The sequence below is a fragment of the Anarhichas minor genome, unplaced genomic scaffold (assembly GCF_050575085.1).
Source record: "Anarhichas minor isolate MPS153535 unplaced genomic scaffold, ASM5057508v1 ptg000028l, whole genome shotgun sequence".
Taxonomy (NCBI): domain Eukaryota; kingdom Metazoa; phylum Chordata; class Actinopteri; order Perciformes; family Anarhichadidae; genus Anarhichas; species Anarhichas minor.
In genome coordinates, this window is record NW_027466474.1 from 12,501,538 (window position 1) to 12,516,476 (window position 14,939).

The 14,939-nt window shown below is 42.9% G+C and overlaps 1 protein-coding gene across 2 annotated transcripts; it reads left to right on the forward strand.

Moving 5' to 3' along the window:
• Positions 1–2,687: 2,687 nt before the first annotated feature.
• On the forward strand, positions 2,688–14,899 carry clint1a (clathrin interactor 1a). 2 transcript variants are annotated; one of them, XM_076102855.1, is made up of 12 exons: positions 2,688–2,873; positions 6,257–6,361; positions 7,449–7,545; positions 7,864–7,972; positions 8,404–8,565; positions 8,695–8,881; positions 9,306–9,522; positions 9,622–9,703; positions 10,221–10,286; positions 10,779–11,077; positions 12,289–12,487; positions 12,627–14,899. In XM_076102855.1, the coding sequence occupies exons 1-12, from the start codon at positions 2,833–2,835 to the stop codon at positions 12,929–12,931; spliced, it is 1,869 nt and encodes a 622-aa protein (XP_075958970.1). In that variant the 5' UTR covers positions 2,688–2,832; the 3' UTR covers positions 12,932–14,899. The 2 variants fall into 2 exon arrangements, with proteins under 2 accessions (XP_075958970.1, XP_075958969.1); XM_076102854.1 differs by having other exon boundaries at positions 2,689–2,873; positions 10,776–11,077.
• The last annotated feature ends 40 nt before the right edge of the window (positions 14,900–14,939 follow it).

The following is a 14,939-nucleotide window of genomic DNA, read 5'->3' on the forward strand; positions in this document are numbered from 1 at the left end:
AAGAAAAAAAAGAAGAAAAAAAAAGCACAGAGTTTTTCAAAAGATTTGAAGCACATGTTTTGCAGAGAAAGAATAATAGCGGAGTTGTAGAGCACATTCCCAAGTCGAGATGATATTCTGACCACATTTGTCATGGGAACTGCAGCCGTGTAAACACACAGCCTCGACCCCCAGTGGTCGCACTGACTGACACACACTCACGCCTGCACAGACCTCGAACACACTCACCCTCTGTGCAATACGCCAACCGTCTGCAGCACCAGAAAAGTCAGAGTGCCCCCTAGTGCTGCTTGTGTTACAATTACAGCCTGTTTATCCGGCTTACTTTTTCATCTCCTTCCACTCCAAAGTTGTTAGTGACAACTTGGTCTCGGTAGACCAAATTGACGATCAACCGAGGAGCAAGATGATGAATGGAACGTGGCTATAAAATATGAAATATCAAGGAAAGGCTGACATTTTTTTTTTTCATATCTAAAGAGAGAAAGTGGGTCTACAAGATTTCTTGCAGAGGATGTTTTTGTCTCTCTCTTTCTTTAAATTTAAACTGTCCAAAACAAAAACAAACTCCAAAGCTTGCTTTGACAGCACTATTTAACTGCATAGATATTGTTTGAGATCAGATTTCTGCAATTAAGCTTTCTGCTAACTCCATTTTTTCACACTAAACTGCATTCTATAACATACTGTATTTAAAACACACACACACACACACACACACACACACACACACACACACACACATACAGACTCATCCCTGATTACACACACACATGCATCCTATACATCAGTGTACAGAATTCTAATCTTTAAGGACACAAGAGTTTTTCAATCAAAGCTTTGATTGAATACTTTGCCATCCTCAGCACTGACACACTCACAGATACACACACATTGTTGACAGAGAGTGTCTTGAGCAACATCATTTACCACTTAGGCCCCTCCCCGAGGACCGTGCCATTCTTAATGTGTGGCAGATAGGTTGATAGCTCTGGTTTCTGTCGAGAAGTGCATGTCAATCAACAGCTCACGTCAACGTCACCGAGGCAAAGTGTTTCTGAAAGATCTTTTTACTGAGTGCCTTTCCATCCATCCTCCTCCGACCCACACACTCGCACAAAAACACACTCGCACATGCACAAACACACACAGAGCCATTTCCATCCCGGCAATCACTTCTCCTGGAGTTCTCCTCTTCGGACGTGTAACAGTAATTGAGGTTGCTCCCTTGGGTGCAGTGCATTCTGGGCTGTTAAGTGCTGTTTCTTGTTGTTTTTTTCTCAAATGGGTTGTATTTTGGCTATTGTGTTGTTTCCTCCTGCTCTCCTATAGAAGTGTAAGCCGTGGGCCATATTTACACGTATCATTAGAGAATAGAGAGTAGGGCATCCGAGGGCTTATTTTGCCCACTGGAATATAAATCAATACGACAAACAGTCTTAATACTTTTTGTATACGCCCAGTCACAGGAGAATCAAAAAAAAGACGACCGAGAGTCGATTTATTTTTCCTCATGAATCGACTGTGTCTGTTTAAGATGATGCTCAGTCAGTCAAGGGTGTTCACTTGCTACGCTGACCTCCCTGCTCACCACATCGGGCCTGGCTTGAGTACACCCTGTGACCTTTCTGCGCGTTGATGACGTTGTCCGTCCAGAAGAGGGAGTGATTGATCTGGATTGACACAAACAGCCAGTGCCCTGCCTGGCCTGTCACACAGCATCACTGGGTCATTGTAGCATGCCTGAATGCCAGATGAGGAGGGATGGAGAACACACAGGGTGGTGACCTGCAGACGAGGATGTAGACTATAGTTTTGAGGAAGATTGAACACATTTGGACAAACAAAAACAACAGGTTTTATAATAAACAACAGTTAGTAGTGTAAAGTGAAAGCCAACGATTATAACTTCAAAATGGACACAAATAATAAATTGAGGATAAAACATTAGAAATGGTCCTTTCTGGATAATATAACCCGACCGATACTAGATTTTAAACACATAACACACATTTTTTGATAAAGATCCCTTAAAATGTATATATATATATATATTTTAAATAAACGAGTCACTTCGAAACATAGACTTGTCAGTGCGCTCTGATGAAAAACGATGTAATGTATTTACCATTTTAAAATAACCGCGAACATATTTGGGTATTTCTGTGCTGTAATTTCTTGTTATTTATTTACATCTACAGTGCTACCAATACACAACACTATTGAATATCAGTCATACTCAACTGGATAAATGCTCACTGTATGCATCACTAACATGAACAGAAACCACAATTGCTACCTATACAAAACCACATTTTAATTGCCTCAGGTAATGCTGTTGGACTACTTTTCCCAACCAGGGCCAATGGCATTTATATTATAATAGGATTTTTCTGTTGTTCTTTTTAATCCAGTTAACCTTGATGGGATTGCAGAGGTCCTCGGAAATGCAAATAAGTTAAATATTTCCTCGGGCAACTGGTTTTCTCTATTGTTTTATATCCCTACAATTGGTTTTAATTGTGTACGAAGTTGACGGCTGTTTTTTAAAACCATTTAAAAGGGTTAATGTGCATACAGTATCAATGCGAGATACTGAGGCCCCGGACGCTAATCAGGAACTACAACTCCAATGCTGCTTTACGCAACTTTGATGACGTTACATCGGCATTTCCCGTAGTAACCTTTCCTGCCTGTTGGTGCGTTTGCGCCTCCTGTCTTGAGAGAGAGGTGAAGAAGAGTTTACTTTACAGAGTTCAGGGTTTGGTTGCGGTGTTCGTGTGGAGTAAAGGGTTTTGTCCGAGGCAGAAAGCCCATTTTCACGGAGCCAAGATGCTGAACATGTGGAAGGTTCGGGAGTTGGTTGACAAAGCGTAAGTATCTGCCAACTACAGTACGTCCATGTCGCGTTGTGTGTTTCTGTAGTTTACCTGTTTGAAAGAGACACGTACTCAAAACTTTGACGTCACGTCACTCGAACAAGTTAGCTAGCATGTATGCTACTAGCAAGTTAGTTAGTTAGCTGACTTTGACAAATACTATTTGTCTTAAGAGCGTCCTCTCTTTGTGACTGTCGTTTTGCCTGGTCTTTTGTTTAGTGTGGGATAACAGTTACACTGTTATGAGATCACTTTAGCTTTTTGTTTAAGCATTTTGTCCGACAGTGTAAGCTAACTCACTTAGCCGACAAGCTAGCTAATTATCTAGCCTGCTGGCTAGGTGGCTAACCGACCAGGCTAGCCAGCTAAGCTAGTTTGACAGCTCCTGGGCTCAATAATCAGCGGGCAGTTTTTATCATGTTAATACGTTAATGCACATAATCGTACCACCCTTGCTTGGCTACTACTGTCTGGAAGTATTTGTAAAGCTTCACTGAGTATCGACATGCGTTACTCTCCTATATGATTGTTGACACTTGTAGCTAAGTTAACGTTACACTTCATGCTAAAGTAGCAATAACGTACTGTAGATTAAGTCCGTTGATAAACAAAGTAACACCACATGGAGTTGCTTTGTTTGTTTTATACCCTAGAACGCTGTTATAGTGGAACTAGCAAGACAACTTTAACAAAGACCTCAACATGTCTAAATGTCGAACGTATTACCTCATAATACAGAGCGTTTTACAGCTTTTCTCTACACAACTGATGCAGCAACTATAACAATGTGCAATGTTACGTTACAGCGCTCTTTTTACATGTTTGTTATATCACTAGATTACATGTGGTTAAGCGATATTAGCTTTTGTTGCGATGTAGGACGCCGACAGCGTCACAACAGAGCACTTATTAACCAGTGACCAGTGATCCTGCAGTGTTTTGCAACCTGTTGGTGGATGTCCAGCTGCTAACTTAAGTTCAAGGATTTGATGATATAAGCTCCAACACAGCAATTGCTGTACTTGCCACCAGGTTTTGATTGGAATTAAGATGGAGTTTGTCAGGCAAAATGTAAAGACGGTGCCAAAAAAAAACATGTAACATATGTACACTGTGAATCCCTGGTGCTTGTGCACTCAAGCACCAGTACATGGCTAGCAGCAGTAATGTACCTGCAAGTATATACCAGCCAAGCCTGAACTTAGGTAACACCTTGGGGATAGCATGTCTTTTGTTCTGCTTTGAACGCTGGTTTACTCACAGTTGCTGACTAAACGTGAGCATGTTCTCCTGCACTGTAGGGTTATAGGTTATTGCACAATTTTTCCTCCCTTCAAAGATTTAATGGCTAATTCTGCAGACCCAGGGAGACAATATGGTGTTCTTAAGTCCATCCAAGAAGGCATTCCTGATGAATGCACTTGTCTCCCTGGAGTGTGACCTCCTGGAACATGGGTTACTGGGAGAGAGACAGAGACAGAGAGAGAGAGGGGCCCAGACCAGGACAGAGAAAAAGGGGAAAGGTGCAAGTTTTAAAGATTTAAGGGATGGGAGTTTCCATCTTCAATTTCCTCCCAGTTTCTTTGAAATCAAGGGTGTTGAAAGAGCTGTTTTGTAACATTCAGAAATTGTCCCTTTTTTAGTATTGACTCAAATTATAAATGATTTGCATACAGTGTCACAAAGCTGGGAGTCATTCACACCAACAGTGTGGCATAATACAACATTTCCTGTTTAATGGTTAAGGTGAGACTCTTGCTGAGGCAGGACATGCAAGCAAATGTTTTATCCTGTTTCAAGTAAGTCTTTCAATGAATGGAAGCACCATTTGTTATGTGAAGAATAAGGTTCAATTGGATTAATGAGTAACATCACGCACTACAGCAATCTAACGGAAATCTGTGTGATAGTGTGTCACAACTTCCGTTTTATTTGGCTGACATCTAGGACAGGGCCCACAACTACGAAGAGATAAGAAGTCTCACTACTATATCATATCCTCTTGTGTTTTGCCTGTCATTCGTGCAAACATGTAGCTTTGTGCAGGATCGGTAACATAGATAGAGAGACCCAGGATAAGTGCAGTTAGTAGCATAGCACACAGTGTAATCACAAAGACTCCTCAAAACTAAATGAAACCTGAACTAACACATGACTGATACTGAAACACAGATAGAGTCTCGTCCAGGGCTGAAGTGAGAGTAATATGAAGAACAATGCCGTCATAATTAAGTTTGATACAGGATAATGTCTGTCCAGGATCTTCTCCTACATAAAGTTACTGTAACCCGTGGTCCTCATCATCATCATCATCATCATCTTAAATTTAACAAACGAGTGTATGTTGTCTGAGTGGTAACCATACCATGCTGCTTGCAGTAGTAATACAACTTTTTTCTATAACCAAAGCGAAGGTGTTTATCTCCACCCATCAGTTCAATGCTGCTCTCTCAGGCCCTGCACATTATATTGCTGACGTGGCAGTAGTGAGGAAGGAAGGCTGTTTTTGGCTGAAGCTGTAACGGCGCTTACTAAATTATTTGGAATAAGGTGCCTGTTTTTTTTATAGATTATACGTCTGTAGTCCTGTAAGAAACAATTCTCATGTAAGGTTATAGAATACAAAATGATTGCGCCAAGGCCAGTAGCCATGGAGAAGGTTTTGGCTATACGCTGCACATACTCGACTCAATTTCCACCTCAATGTAAATGTGCCGGAGTTGGCTAGAGAGCAAATGTTTGTCTACAGCCCCTCGGAAGGTTATGACAAATTCGTGGCTTAATATCATCAATACAATCCGACAGCACACACTATTGTACAGCACAATACAACACAATGTGAGACGATGCAATAAAATACATAAATCAGGACTCTGAATATATTTGCCAAACCCGCCAACTTTGTTGACTACGCAATTTAGAAAACAAAGCTCTCTATTTACATGAGATTATTAGTGAGCCACCATTTATACTGTTGGTTTCCTCTCATAAACTTCCCTTTTTATTTCTGTGTTACTTTCTTAGAATGTCAACAAGCAAGAGCTCGCCCACAGTTTTACTCTGCTCCATTTGACATCTCATTCATGTGTTTATTTTGAACACAGATTTGCGTTTGCTTGTTTAGTCTCCTATCTTTGGTTTTGATGAGTGGTTAGACTCAGAGCGCACACACACACACACACAGTCCCTATTGTCCCATTGTCGTTTTAGCCTCTGAAAGGACAAGTGTCTGGGCGTGGCTCTAATAAGAGAACCTTTCATCTACTGTTGTCCATGTTGTGGTTATCTAGGAGGCCACATATTGTAAACTGCCATGCAGAATACTTAACATAGGCATGATTAATGAAGTGATGTGTCTCTTTTATCATGCTGCACAGAACCAACGTGGTGATGAACTACTCAGAGGTGGAGTCTAAAGTCAGAGAGGCCACTAATGACGACGCATGGGGACCATCGGGACAACTGATGAGTGACATCTCCAGGTGAGGACAACTCGATAAAAGCACCGCGGGTATTTGTTCATAAAGTCAAACTGCAGAAAGATTTCCCCCTAAATGATCATTTGTATAACAGCTACACAACCTGTTAGTTTGAATTTGTGAAGAAATCTTGCCTCACCAGTGAATGAAGAATCCACAAACTAAAGTAAATGGGGGGGCCGCATTTAACAACAGCAAAACCTTGTCAAAGCATCAACTCTCACGAAGCTCCTGCACTATAATCAAGTCTCACTTATACAGTCGTATACTCACTACTTCCCAAACACACGCATTTTAGCTAAAAAAAAGGCCGGACAAGATTGTTTATAAAGTAAGGTTTAGTGAAAATGCATGTTTGGACGGTAGTGAGCATACTGCTGGGTAAATGAGGCTTTGATCGTATTTACTTCAGTTCAATTCGATCTAGACTTTTCTCTGTTTTTGTATTCTTCTTTCACCGTGGAGACGTGCGAGAAAAATAAAGTTTTTCTTCACGAATTCAAGGTATCACGGGGTGAATAATTGATATACCAATGGTTTATTTTTGGGGTTAACGTATTCCTTTTAAAGCTCTTTTTGACTGCAGGAACACTTTTTAGGAAATTCCCCTCCATTTCAACCACAGGAACCCATTTTAAGCTTTGGTTTTTGACATTTGACCACAGAAGTTTCCAAGGTAGTATTTTTCTTGCCGGCCAGAAACTACCGTACCACTGTAGTCGGTACTGAACACAAGCCTCACAACTGCTCCAACATGTACGGCATTCATTCAAGCTGCTGCAGTCAGTACTCAGGCAGAGATAGAAGTGTTAAGATGGTCTGTTGTTAGTGACATTTAAATGCTAATTATGTAGCTGACTAGCTGATCCTTGCAGTGGCACACAGACACAAATGTCCCAAAGGAACCTGTCGCTCTTGAAATACTTTCTGAGTTTGGTTCCTAGGACTCCGTAGTACAAAGTAGTCTTTCTTCAAACGCTGTAAACAGACTAACTACTCCAATTGTTGTTTGCCAGGCATTGGAGATTAAAACATGTTCCCTAACAGTACAACGTCTTCCTCTTTCTTCTGTCAATGTTTATGTAATCAGAGCCACCTTCATGTATGAGCAGTTCCCAGAGGTGATGAACATGCTGTGGGCCCGCATGCTGAGGGATAACAAGAAGAACTGGCGGAGAGTCTACAAGGTCTGCCGCAGCACTGTTGCAACATCCCACAAACAGACTCGCTCGATTACAACTCAGGGCTTGAAGGCCTAAGCAACAAATACAGTTGTGATTTCACCTAAAACTCAGAGCCATATGTTAACTTTAACGTCACATTTTCTCCTCATTACTTACAGGCGGGAATAATATTTCTATAAAAATTCACAAAACAAAAACAGTTGACGTTGAATAGAAACAGCTGATGCTTCACACATTTAACGTGCTATGAATTGAGGGTTGCGATGAATCAAATCGTTCCCATAACAAGTTAAGACTCAACACTTGTTGTGTGTTTCTCAGTCCCTGCTGCTGCTGGCCCATCTCATCAGGAATGGATCAGAGAGGGTTGTTACCAGTACCAGAGAACACCTGTATGACCTCAGATCATTAGAAAGCTACCACTTTGTAGGTAAGGTATCCTTCTGTATTATGTCTCTCATTTATACCATCTGTACATGTTGGAGGACCTAAAAATAACTTGCTCAGCATGAAACACTTTTAAATGTTGCTTTGATTATGAGAGACACTCTCCACACCTCAGCATTGTAGAGTTTAGTGTTGATTAACAATAGCTTCAGTGTGAGCTTTAATGAATGAGTAGAGGCCCTAAGCACTGCTTAGTCCACAAACCCTTAAACCACACACACACACACACATACACACAGAGCTCTAAAGCTGCTTTCACTCTTCCCAACCATGTGTGTATTTGAGGTGCACTTTGCAAAAAAATAACTTTCAACTTTCCCGATACTCTTATTTATTGCCTGTGTGTGGTTTGAATACATTGTAAAGTTAACACAAAGAGTTGCTGATTCATTCATTATGTTTCTGTGTCTCTAGATGAGAACGGGAAGGACCAAGGTGTGAATGTGCGTCAGAAGGTGAAGGAGACGGTAGATTTTGTCCAGGATGACGACAGGCTAAGGGATGAACGGAAAAAGTCCAAGAAGAACAAAGACAAATTCATCGGGGTATCCTCAGACAGTATGGGGTACCGATACTGTAAGTTCTCAGTTGAGTAATATTAAGCGGACTTATGATCAACAAAAACGTTTGGGTTTTAATTCAATTCATGTCCTCTTTTTCTTGCTTCTATTTCTTTTTCCACCTACTTGGATCCCTTCCCTCCAGCGGGGGACAGGTACGACTCCAGCGATAACAGCCGGGGAAAGTGGGACGACGATTGGGAGAGGAATAAAGGGCAATTCCCCTTCAGTGAGAAATTGGGGGAGATCAGCGACAAAATCGGCACCACCATCGACGACACCATAAGCAGATTTAGGAAGAAGGAGAGAGACGACTCACCGGATCGATTTAGGTTGGAGACGGACAAGTTGTCTTATTTATATTTAGTGCCATTTGGGGCTGAAAGGTTCAAACCATGTTCCAAATATGGACAAACGAGAAGCCCCCACTGCTGAAATTCAAAAATAGAAAAAATGACACTTGATTTCTCTCTCAATCAGTTTTTTGAGCGTTGTTTTCAATAGGCCCTTTATTTTCACATTAGAGAAACAAGTCAAACTTTTCAAATACATTGTGAATATACCTGTAAATGAAATGGTAAAATAAATACTGATCAGGCCATAAATAGCCACAAAGAGAGTAAAAAAAGTACAAATAACTGTAGATAACAGTAAGGCTTCATCCAGAACATGGTTTGTACTTTGGTTCTTTTTGTTCCTTCATGGAAACACGAAGACGATCTGTATCCTCAACCTGGGCCGTTATTGTCTCCATAGTGACCACGAGGAGGACCGGGGTCGCTCGTCTCACAATGGCCAGTCAGGAAAAGAATTCAAAGATGAAGAGGAGACCGTAACCACCAAGAGTGTACACATAGTCCAAGCAACAGAGACTACAGCAACACGGAAGAGAGGGGTCCCGTCTAAGACAGTAGACCTTGGAGCCGCAGCCCACTATGTGGGAGATAAGAGCCCAGTCACCACCACCAAACAGGTAGCTAGAGCACATGCCAACATAGAAGATACAACTTTATTGATGCGTGTATAGTTGTGCATGGACCCTGATCCTTTTTGTAAATGTTGTTTATTCCAGCCAGCAGCCCCCCAGCCCTCCAGTACCATCCTAGCTGACCTATTTATGGTGGACCCCACACCGAGCCAGCCGGCCGCCACAGGTATAATGTCACTAACTTCAAGTAACACCCTGACATTTTGTGAAATGCGCTTGTTGTTGCTGTCTCACCCGAGAAGATTTGGATCAATTCCTATGCTGAAACCCCAGAAATGCAACTGATACCAGACACCAGCAAAACTACGCCTTCCAGAAGCCCCAAATATGTTACTTATTCTCAGCAAACAAGCTAGACACCAGTAACTCCACAGTGACTGCAGGACTACACTCTGCAGTGACGGTGCCCAGCTGCTGATGCTAGCTTCACATTTTTGCGGACAGCACGGGGAGGGACTTGATGTATAGGAACTAAGTGCGCCAGATGTTTTTGGAGCAGTCCCTGGTGAATGCAGAGGGCGGGAGCACTGAACAGATGTTTGGTCCTCTCCACCTATCCACTGCCACCACCCCTCCCCTTCCCCCCTACACTTCTGACACTGAAGGAATGCTAACTATGGTAGAATGACACCTGGAGCTCGCTTGTTTAAAATTGATGTGTTTGTGTCTCTATCTCCATGCAGACCTGATCAGTGGATTTGCTGACTTCTCCTCACCTGCTGCCTCCGGCGGCCTCGCCTCAGTATCTGGTTGGTTTCAAGACTTTCTTCTTTTTTTTTGCGTTAGTGTGTGCATGTGTGTGCTGTGCTTGTTGCAGCCATACTGCTAGAATATTCAGAGAGAAGCCGCGGCCATATGGAGCCTGCTACCTGCTCTGCATAACAAGAACAGACACACATCAACTCCTGTTATGGATGACAAGGAGACAGGGACAGAGGAAGACGTCGGTGGGGGTGGAGGGAGCTGAAAGAGATTGAGAGGAGAGATGGAGACAACAAGCAGGGCCAGTTCAATGAAAATTTAAAACGTGGGGCACCAGTGGTCACTGAGAATGCCTCGGATAAAGCAAGACTGGCCTTGCGGAAGACTCGATTGTTTATTCTTAATTGATATGACGGGTCCAGATGCTTTCGTGACTTTTGTTTGCAGCTCACAACACAAACATCACTGTTAAGATGGCAAACATAGACATTCATGCAACTGTTTTTTTTTTTTTTTTCTTCTCGTTCTTGGTGCAGCAGCACCTTCCTCGAGCAGTAATGGAGAGTTTGGAGAGTGGAACGCTTTCCCCGGAGGTCAGATGCCAGCATCTGCTCAGACTGTCGACACCGGTGGAAATGACCTTTTTGGAGCCATGGCAGGTCTTGCCGCCGCCCCGGCCCTCGCCCCCGCCCCGGCTTCAGGCTCCGGTCCTGCCTCAGCAGACCTGTTTGACTTGATGGGGCCAACCCAGTCCCTCAGCTCCTCCCAGAGCCTCAACTTTAGCATGAGCAGCACACAGAGCATGAGCAGCACCGTCCTGCCCCAGTCTAGGTCACAGGTATGCATGACTGCACTCATCCAAACACGCATCAGGCACACACATCCTCCTTTTAATCATTTATTTATATACATATCATTACAAGACTCATGAAGGGTGCTTAAATTATACAGCTGGGAACAAAATATCCTCAGGAAAATAACGATGCACTTTATAATTCAGTTTTTATGAATGCAGAGGCAGACTGATACATTTTAGGATCATATTTTTTTTATCGTAGCTATATGTGTTGGTTACTAAAATACAGCATATTATGTTGATAAAAACACTTGATGATTTAAATCTCTCTTAATATCAGTATTGGCCCAAGAGAATGACTCGCGTAACTAAATACCACTTCAGACATTGTTAACGGTGATAAATTTGAAATTCCGAGCATATCTATTGCCTCTCAACGCCTAAATGTACCCAGTTGTTGGATGTGTTTTTTTTAATAGAATCTGGGCTTGTTGATTTGGCCTTGGCCATCAACTATGAGCGCTACGAGTAATATCGACAAAGAACCTTTTAACCACGTCACGCCATTGTATGAAGCAGGAAATAAATGGATGTCAAACGATCCAAGAAATTCTACATTTAAAGTAGTGTCCCAGTGCAAATATTAAACGATTTAAAAAAAACATTCACTCGCAGTTTTCCCTGATGTGAACCACATTACTCCGCATGCCTTTTTATAATGAAGACATGCCTTGTGTGACTGAGCGATAGAGGACAAGCATGATGGCGGAGGGTTAACAGGCAGCCTCACCAGATGCTCGTCTCCCCCCCCAGAGACCGCCCACTAACCACCCACTCCTCCTGCTACTGACACACAGAATGAGAAGAATCAATTTTGAGTTACAGAAACATTAAAAAGCCAAAGAAAGCCTGTGGATGTCGACTGTATTTCCATGTTAAAAGGTTGTTGACCTAAAAATAAAAAAACCTCATTCTTTGTTTCACTAAGACGACGCCCACCACTCCTCTCCCCTTGAGTTCCTTTAGATGTTTTAATGAGCTCAGACAGACAGAAGCTGATTTCTGACAGTATTGAGGTTAAGTGGGAGTTTCGAAAGGCCTTGAATTATAAGAAAGAACTGCAACTTCTCATCATGTATTTCAGTGTCGGAGTTGTTATCCATGTTATCTATGTGTACGTCTGTGATTTTAGTTTGGATGAGCTCTTTCTCTAACTTTGCGTCTGTCTAACTTCGTCTCTTGTCTTCTGCCAGCCCCTACAGAACATGGGGGGTCCTCTTCAACCGCAGTCCGTCCTGCCTATGCAGCAGGGAATGGCTGGAGGTGCCGGTGCCAAAGCAGCCCTCCCTGCCACCTGGTCAGACCCCTCGGTGAACATCAGCCTGGACTTCCTGGGCCCGGGCGCGCTCCCACCCAAGCAAAGCCAGCCCACCCTCAACACCCTCCAACACGGTGAGAGGACTGGTAGATCTGGCTTAAATGGTGACACCGTAACCAGGCTCTCCTCAAAAGCACCCCCCCCCCCTCAGTCAAATGAGATTTTAAAATGTTGGTCCTCTTATTAATTGCGTTTTTGTTCTGTCATTTCCAGGCAACCAGACACCTGCCAACATGCTCTCCCAGGGATTTTCCGGTATGAGCCTCGGAACTACAACAGTCCAACCGCCTGTAAATCCCATGATGCACCCTGGTGCTGGCATGGGAATGGGCATGGGGATGGCAACCAACCAGGGCATGATGGGGATGGCAACCAACCAGGGCATGATGGGGATGGGCATGAACATGGGGATGCCACAAGGAGGCATGGCCATGGGGATGGGAATGGGGATGAACCCTGCAATGGTCCAACAGCCCAAACACGACGCCTTTGCTGACTTCGGCAACTTCGGAAAGTGATAGAACTGGAGAGAAAAGATGTGGTGGTCTGTCTCGCTCTCTCTCTCTCTCTCTCTCTCTCCCCCTCTCTCTCCCCGTCCATTGGTAAAGGATTGTTATGAGCTGCAAACAAAGAGTACTTGAATAATGTCAACTATCACAATACCAATACCCTGCAATCTCCTGTTGTTTTTTTAGAAATGCTGTGTAGTGATATGGATCTAAATGAACGTGTTTGTGTTGTGTTTGAACCAGCGATCTGTCAGAGTGGTAGTCAGACTCACACCGATGGCAATGTGCCTTGTTGGTTACTTAAGAGTCGGTGAGAAGAAGGAAGAGTGTGCCAGAATGTCAGGGTGGGGGGGGGTTTGCTTTATAACCTCAATCAAATGAAATTACCAGAATAGCAAAACAATATCAGTAGCTGCATAATTTAACTTTACAGAATGTTTTTTTGAATAACATGATCAGCCATTTTAACTTTCTAATGTACATTTAAGAATATCAAGTTACCTCTTTTTATGTCATTGCTCTTCCTTTGACCTGTAAATAGAAATCTGGAGCCCTTGCCGATAAGTTATGAAGTTCCTTTACGAGAGGCGGTGTGCGAGTGTGAAGAGTCGTATCACGCAGACCAAATCTGATACCAATCCCGACCCATAACGGAGCACATTGACACCTTGTCTTTGTACAGAAGTGTCCACACGCTCTAGATGTGGCCCGTCAGTGCTGCAGTGAAAGTAATGGAGTGTTTGGAGTGAAGGTTATCCATTTAATTTGAGGAGTTTCTCCTTCAACGGACCATCATTTGTGGCCTTTCTTATTGCTATATATATATATAAATATATATATCTATATTTTACTTATGAAGACTATTATAATCAGTTTGCATGCAAATGAGATAATCAGTAGGTAGAAAAGGCCTCATACAGGGGTTGTGGGTTCTTAATTACAGCACAGAGTGCCTGAAAGACATTTGCCTTTTTTTTTTTTTTTTGTTGTTCCTCTTCAGTTCAAACCTCTTAGAAGGAAACGATGTGACGTGTGCAGTGCCGGGGCCGGCTATCAGACCGGAGCTTCTGTACTATGTACAAACATCTGTGTTTGTGCTAATGCCTCAAGCCACCCGTACCGTCGGTACAGACATCGGATGCAATCGTGTAGTTACTTCGCTCCCCGTTTTGTTCGTCCCACACGCACACGCAGGTCAGCGGTAACTTCAGAACAGCCCAGGTTGAAATATATATGAAATCACGGACTGTTATTCAGATTGCGTCCAGCTGTTAAACGTTCATCTCGGTAAATGCGGCCCTCTCACCTTCCGTCTTTTACACATTTTTTTTAAAACAGCAATCTCAGAAACCGTGCTGCCGTCATAACCGGAAGATGTATGAGAGGGGAGCGCTTTTTGCCAGTCGGTACTCCCCCAGTAGGTCAGTGGTGTGGGGGTTAGCGCATAATGAACAGTGCACCAGCTCGCTGATCTGTTAGACGTACAACACAACGCTCCTCAGCGGTTCAAGTGCCTGCCGGTGGTTGCCTCCTGACCCTTGTAATGAGTGATAAGTAAATCTCGGCTGCCTAACATTTTTTTAGTACGTCAACGACTAGATGAATAATTCACTGACCAGAGGAGAAGGCGGTGGGTTCTGCAGCCCCAGAGAGCTTTGAGGTTCTTGAAGCTTTCCTACTCTCCCGAGGGCTCGGAGGCTGAGCACACTAACACGTAGTAGCCTTTGCGTCGGAGCCTGAAGCATTAAAATGACCAAAATCTGTTTGCTGTTTTTCTAAAATATATCAGTAGAGGTTTGTTTTATTCATTTTGTACTTGGAATTGATTTGATCTTCTCTAAAATGGGATTGTTACTGAAACACTAGCATATGTAAAAGAAAATCCTTTGAGAAAATGAAATTTTGCATTGTTCCCATTTCGATTTGATTTCCACATTGATTCTTTATCTACAACATTAAACAGTTGATTGAAACGTGTTAATGGTGTGTGTTATTTGGTGTGCTGTGTCATTAGCCT

Bases quoted from the DNA above. Each gene is read 5' to 3' on its own strand.
- clint1a (XM_076102854.1), top strand. From the start codon at position 2,833: ATGCTGAACATGTGGAAGGTTCGGGAGTTGGTTGACAAAGC. The intron at 6,362-7,448 runs GTGAGGACAACT...TTATGTAATCAG, and splicing joins CTGATGAGTGACATCTCCAG to AGCCACCTTCATGTATGAGC. The intron at 11,078-12,288 runs GTATGCATGACT...GTCTTCTGCCAG, and splicing joins TGCCCCAGTCTAGGTCACAG to CCCCTACAGAACATGGGGGG.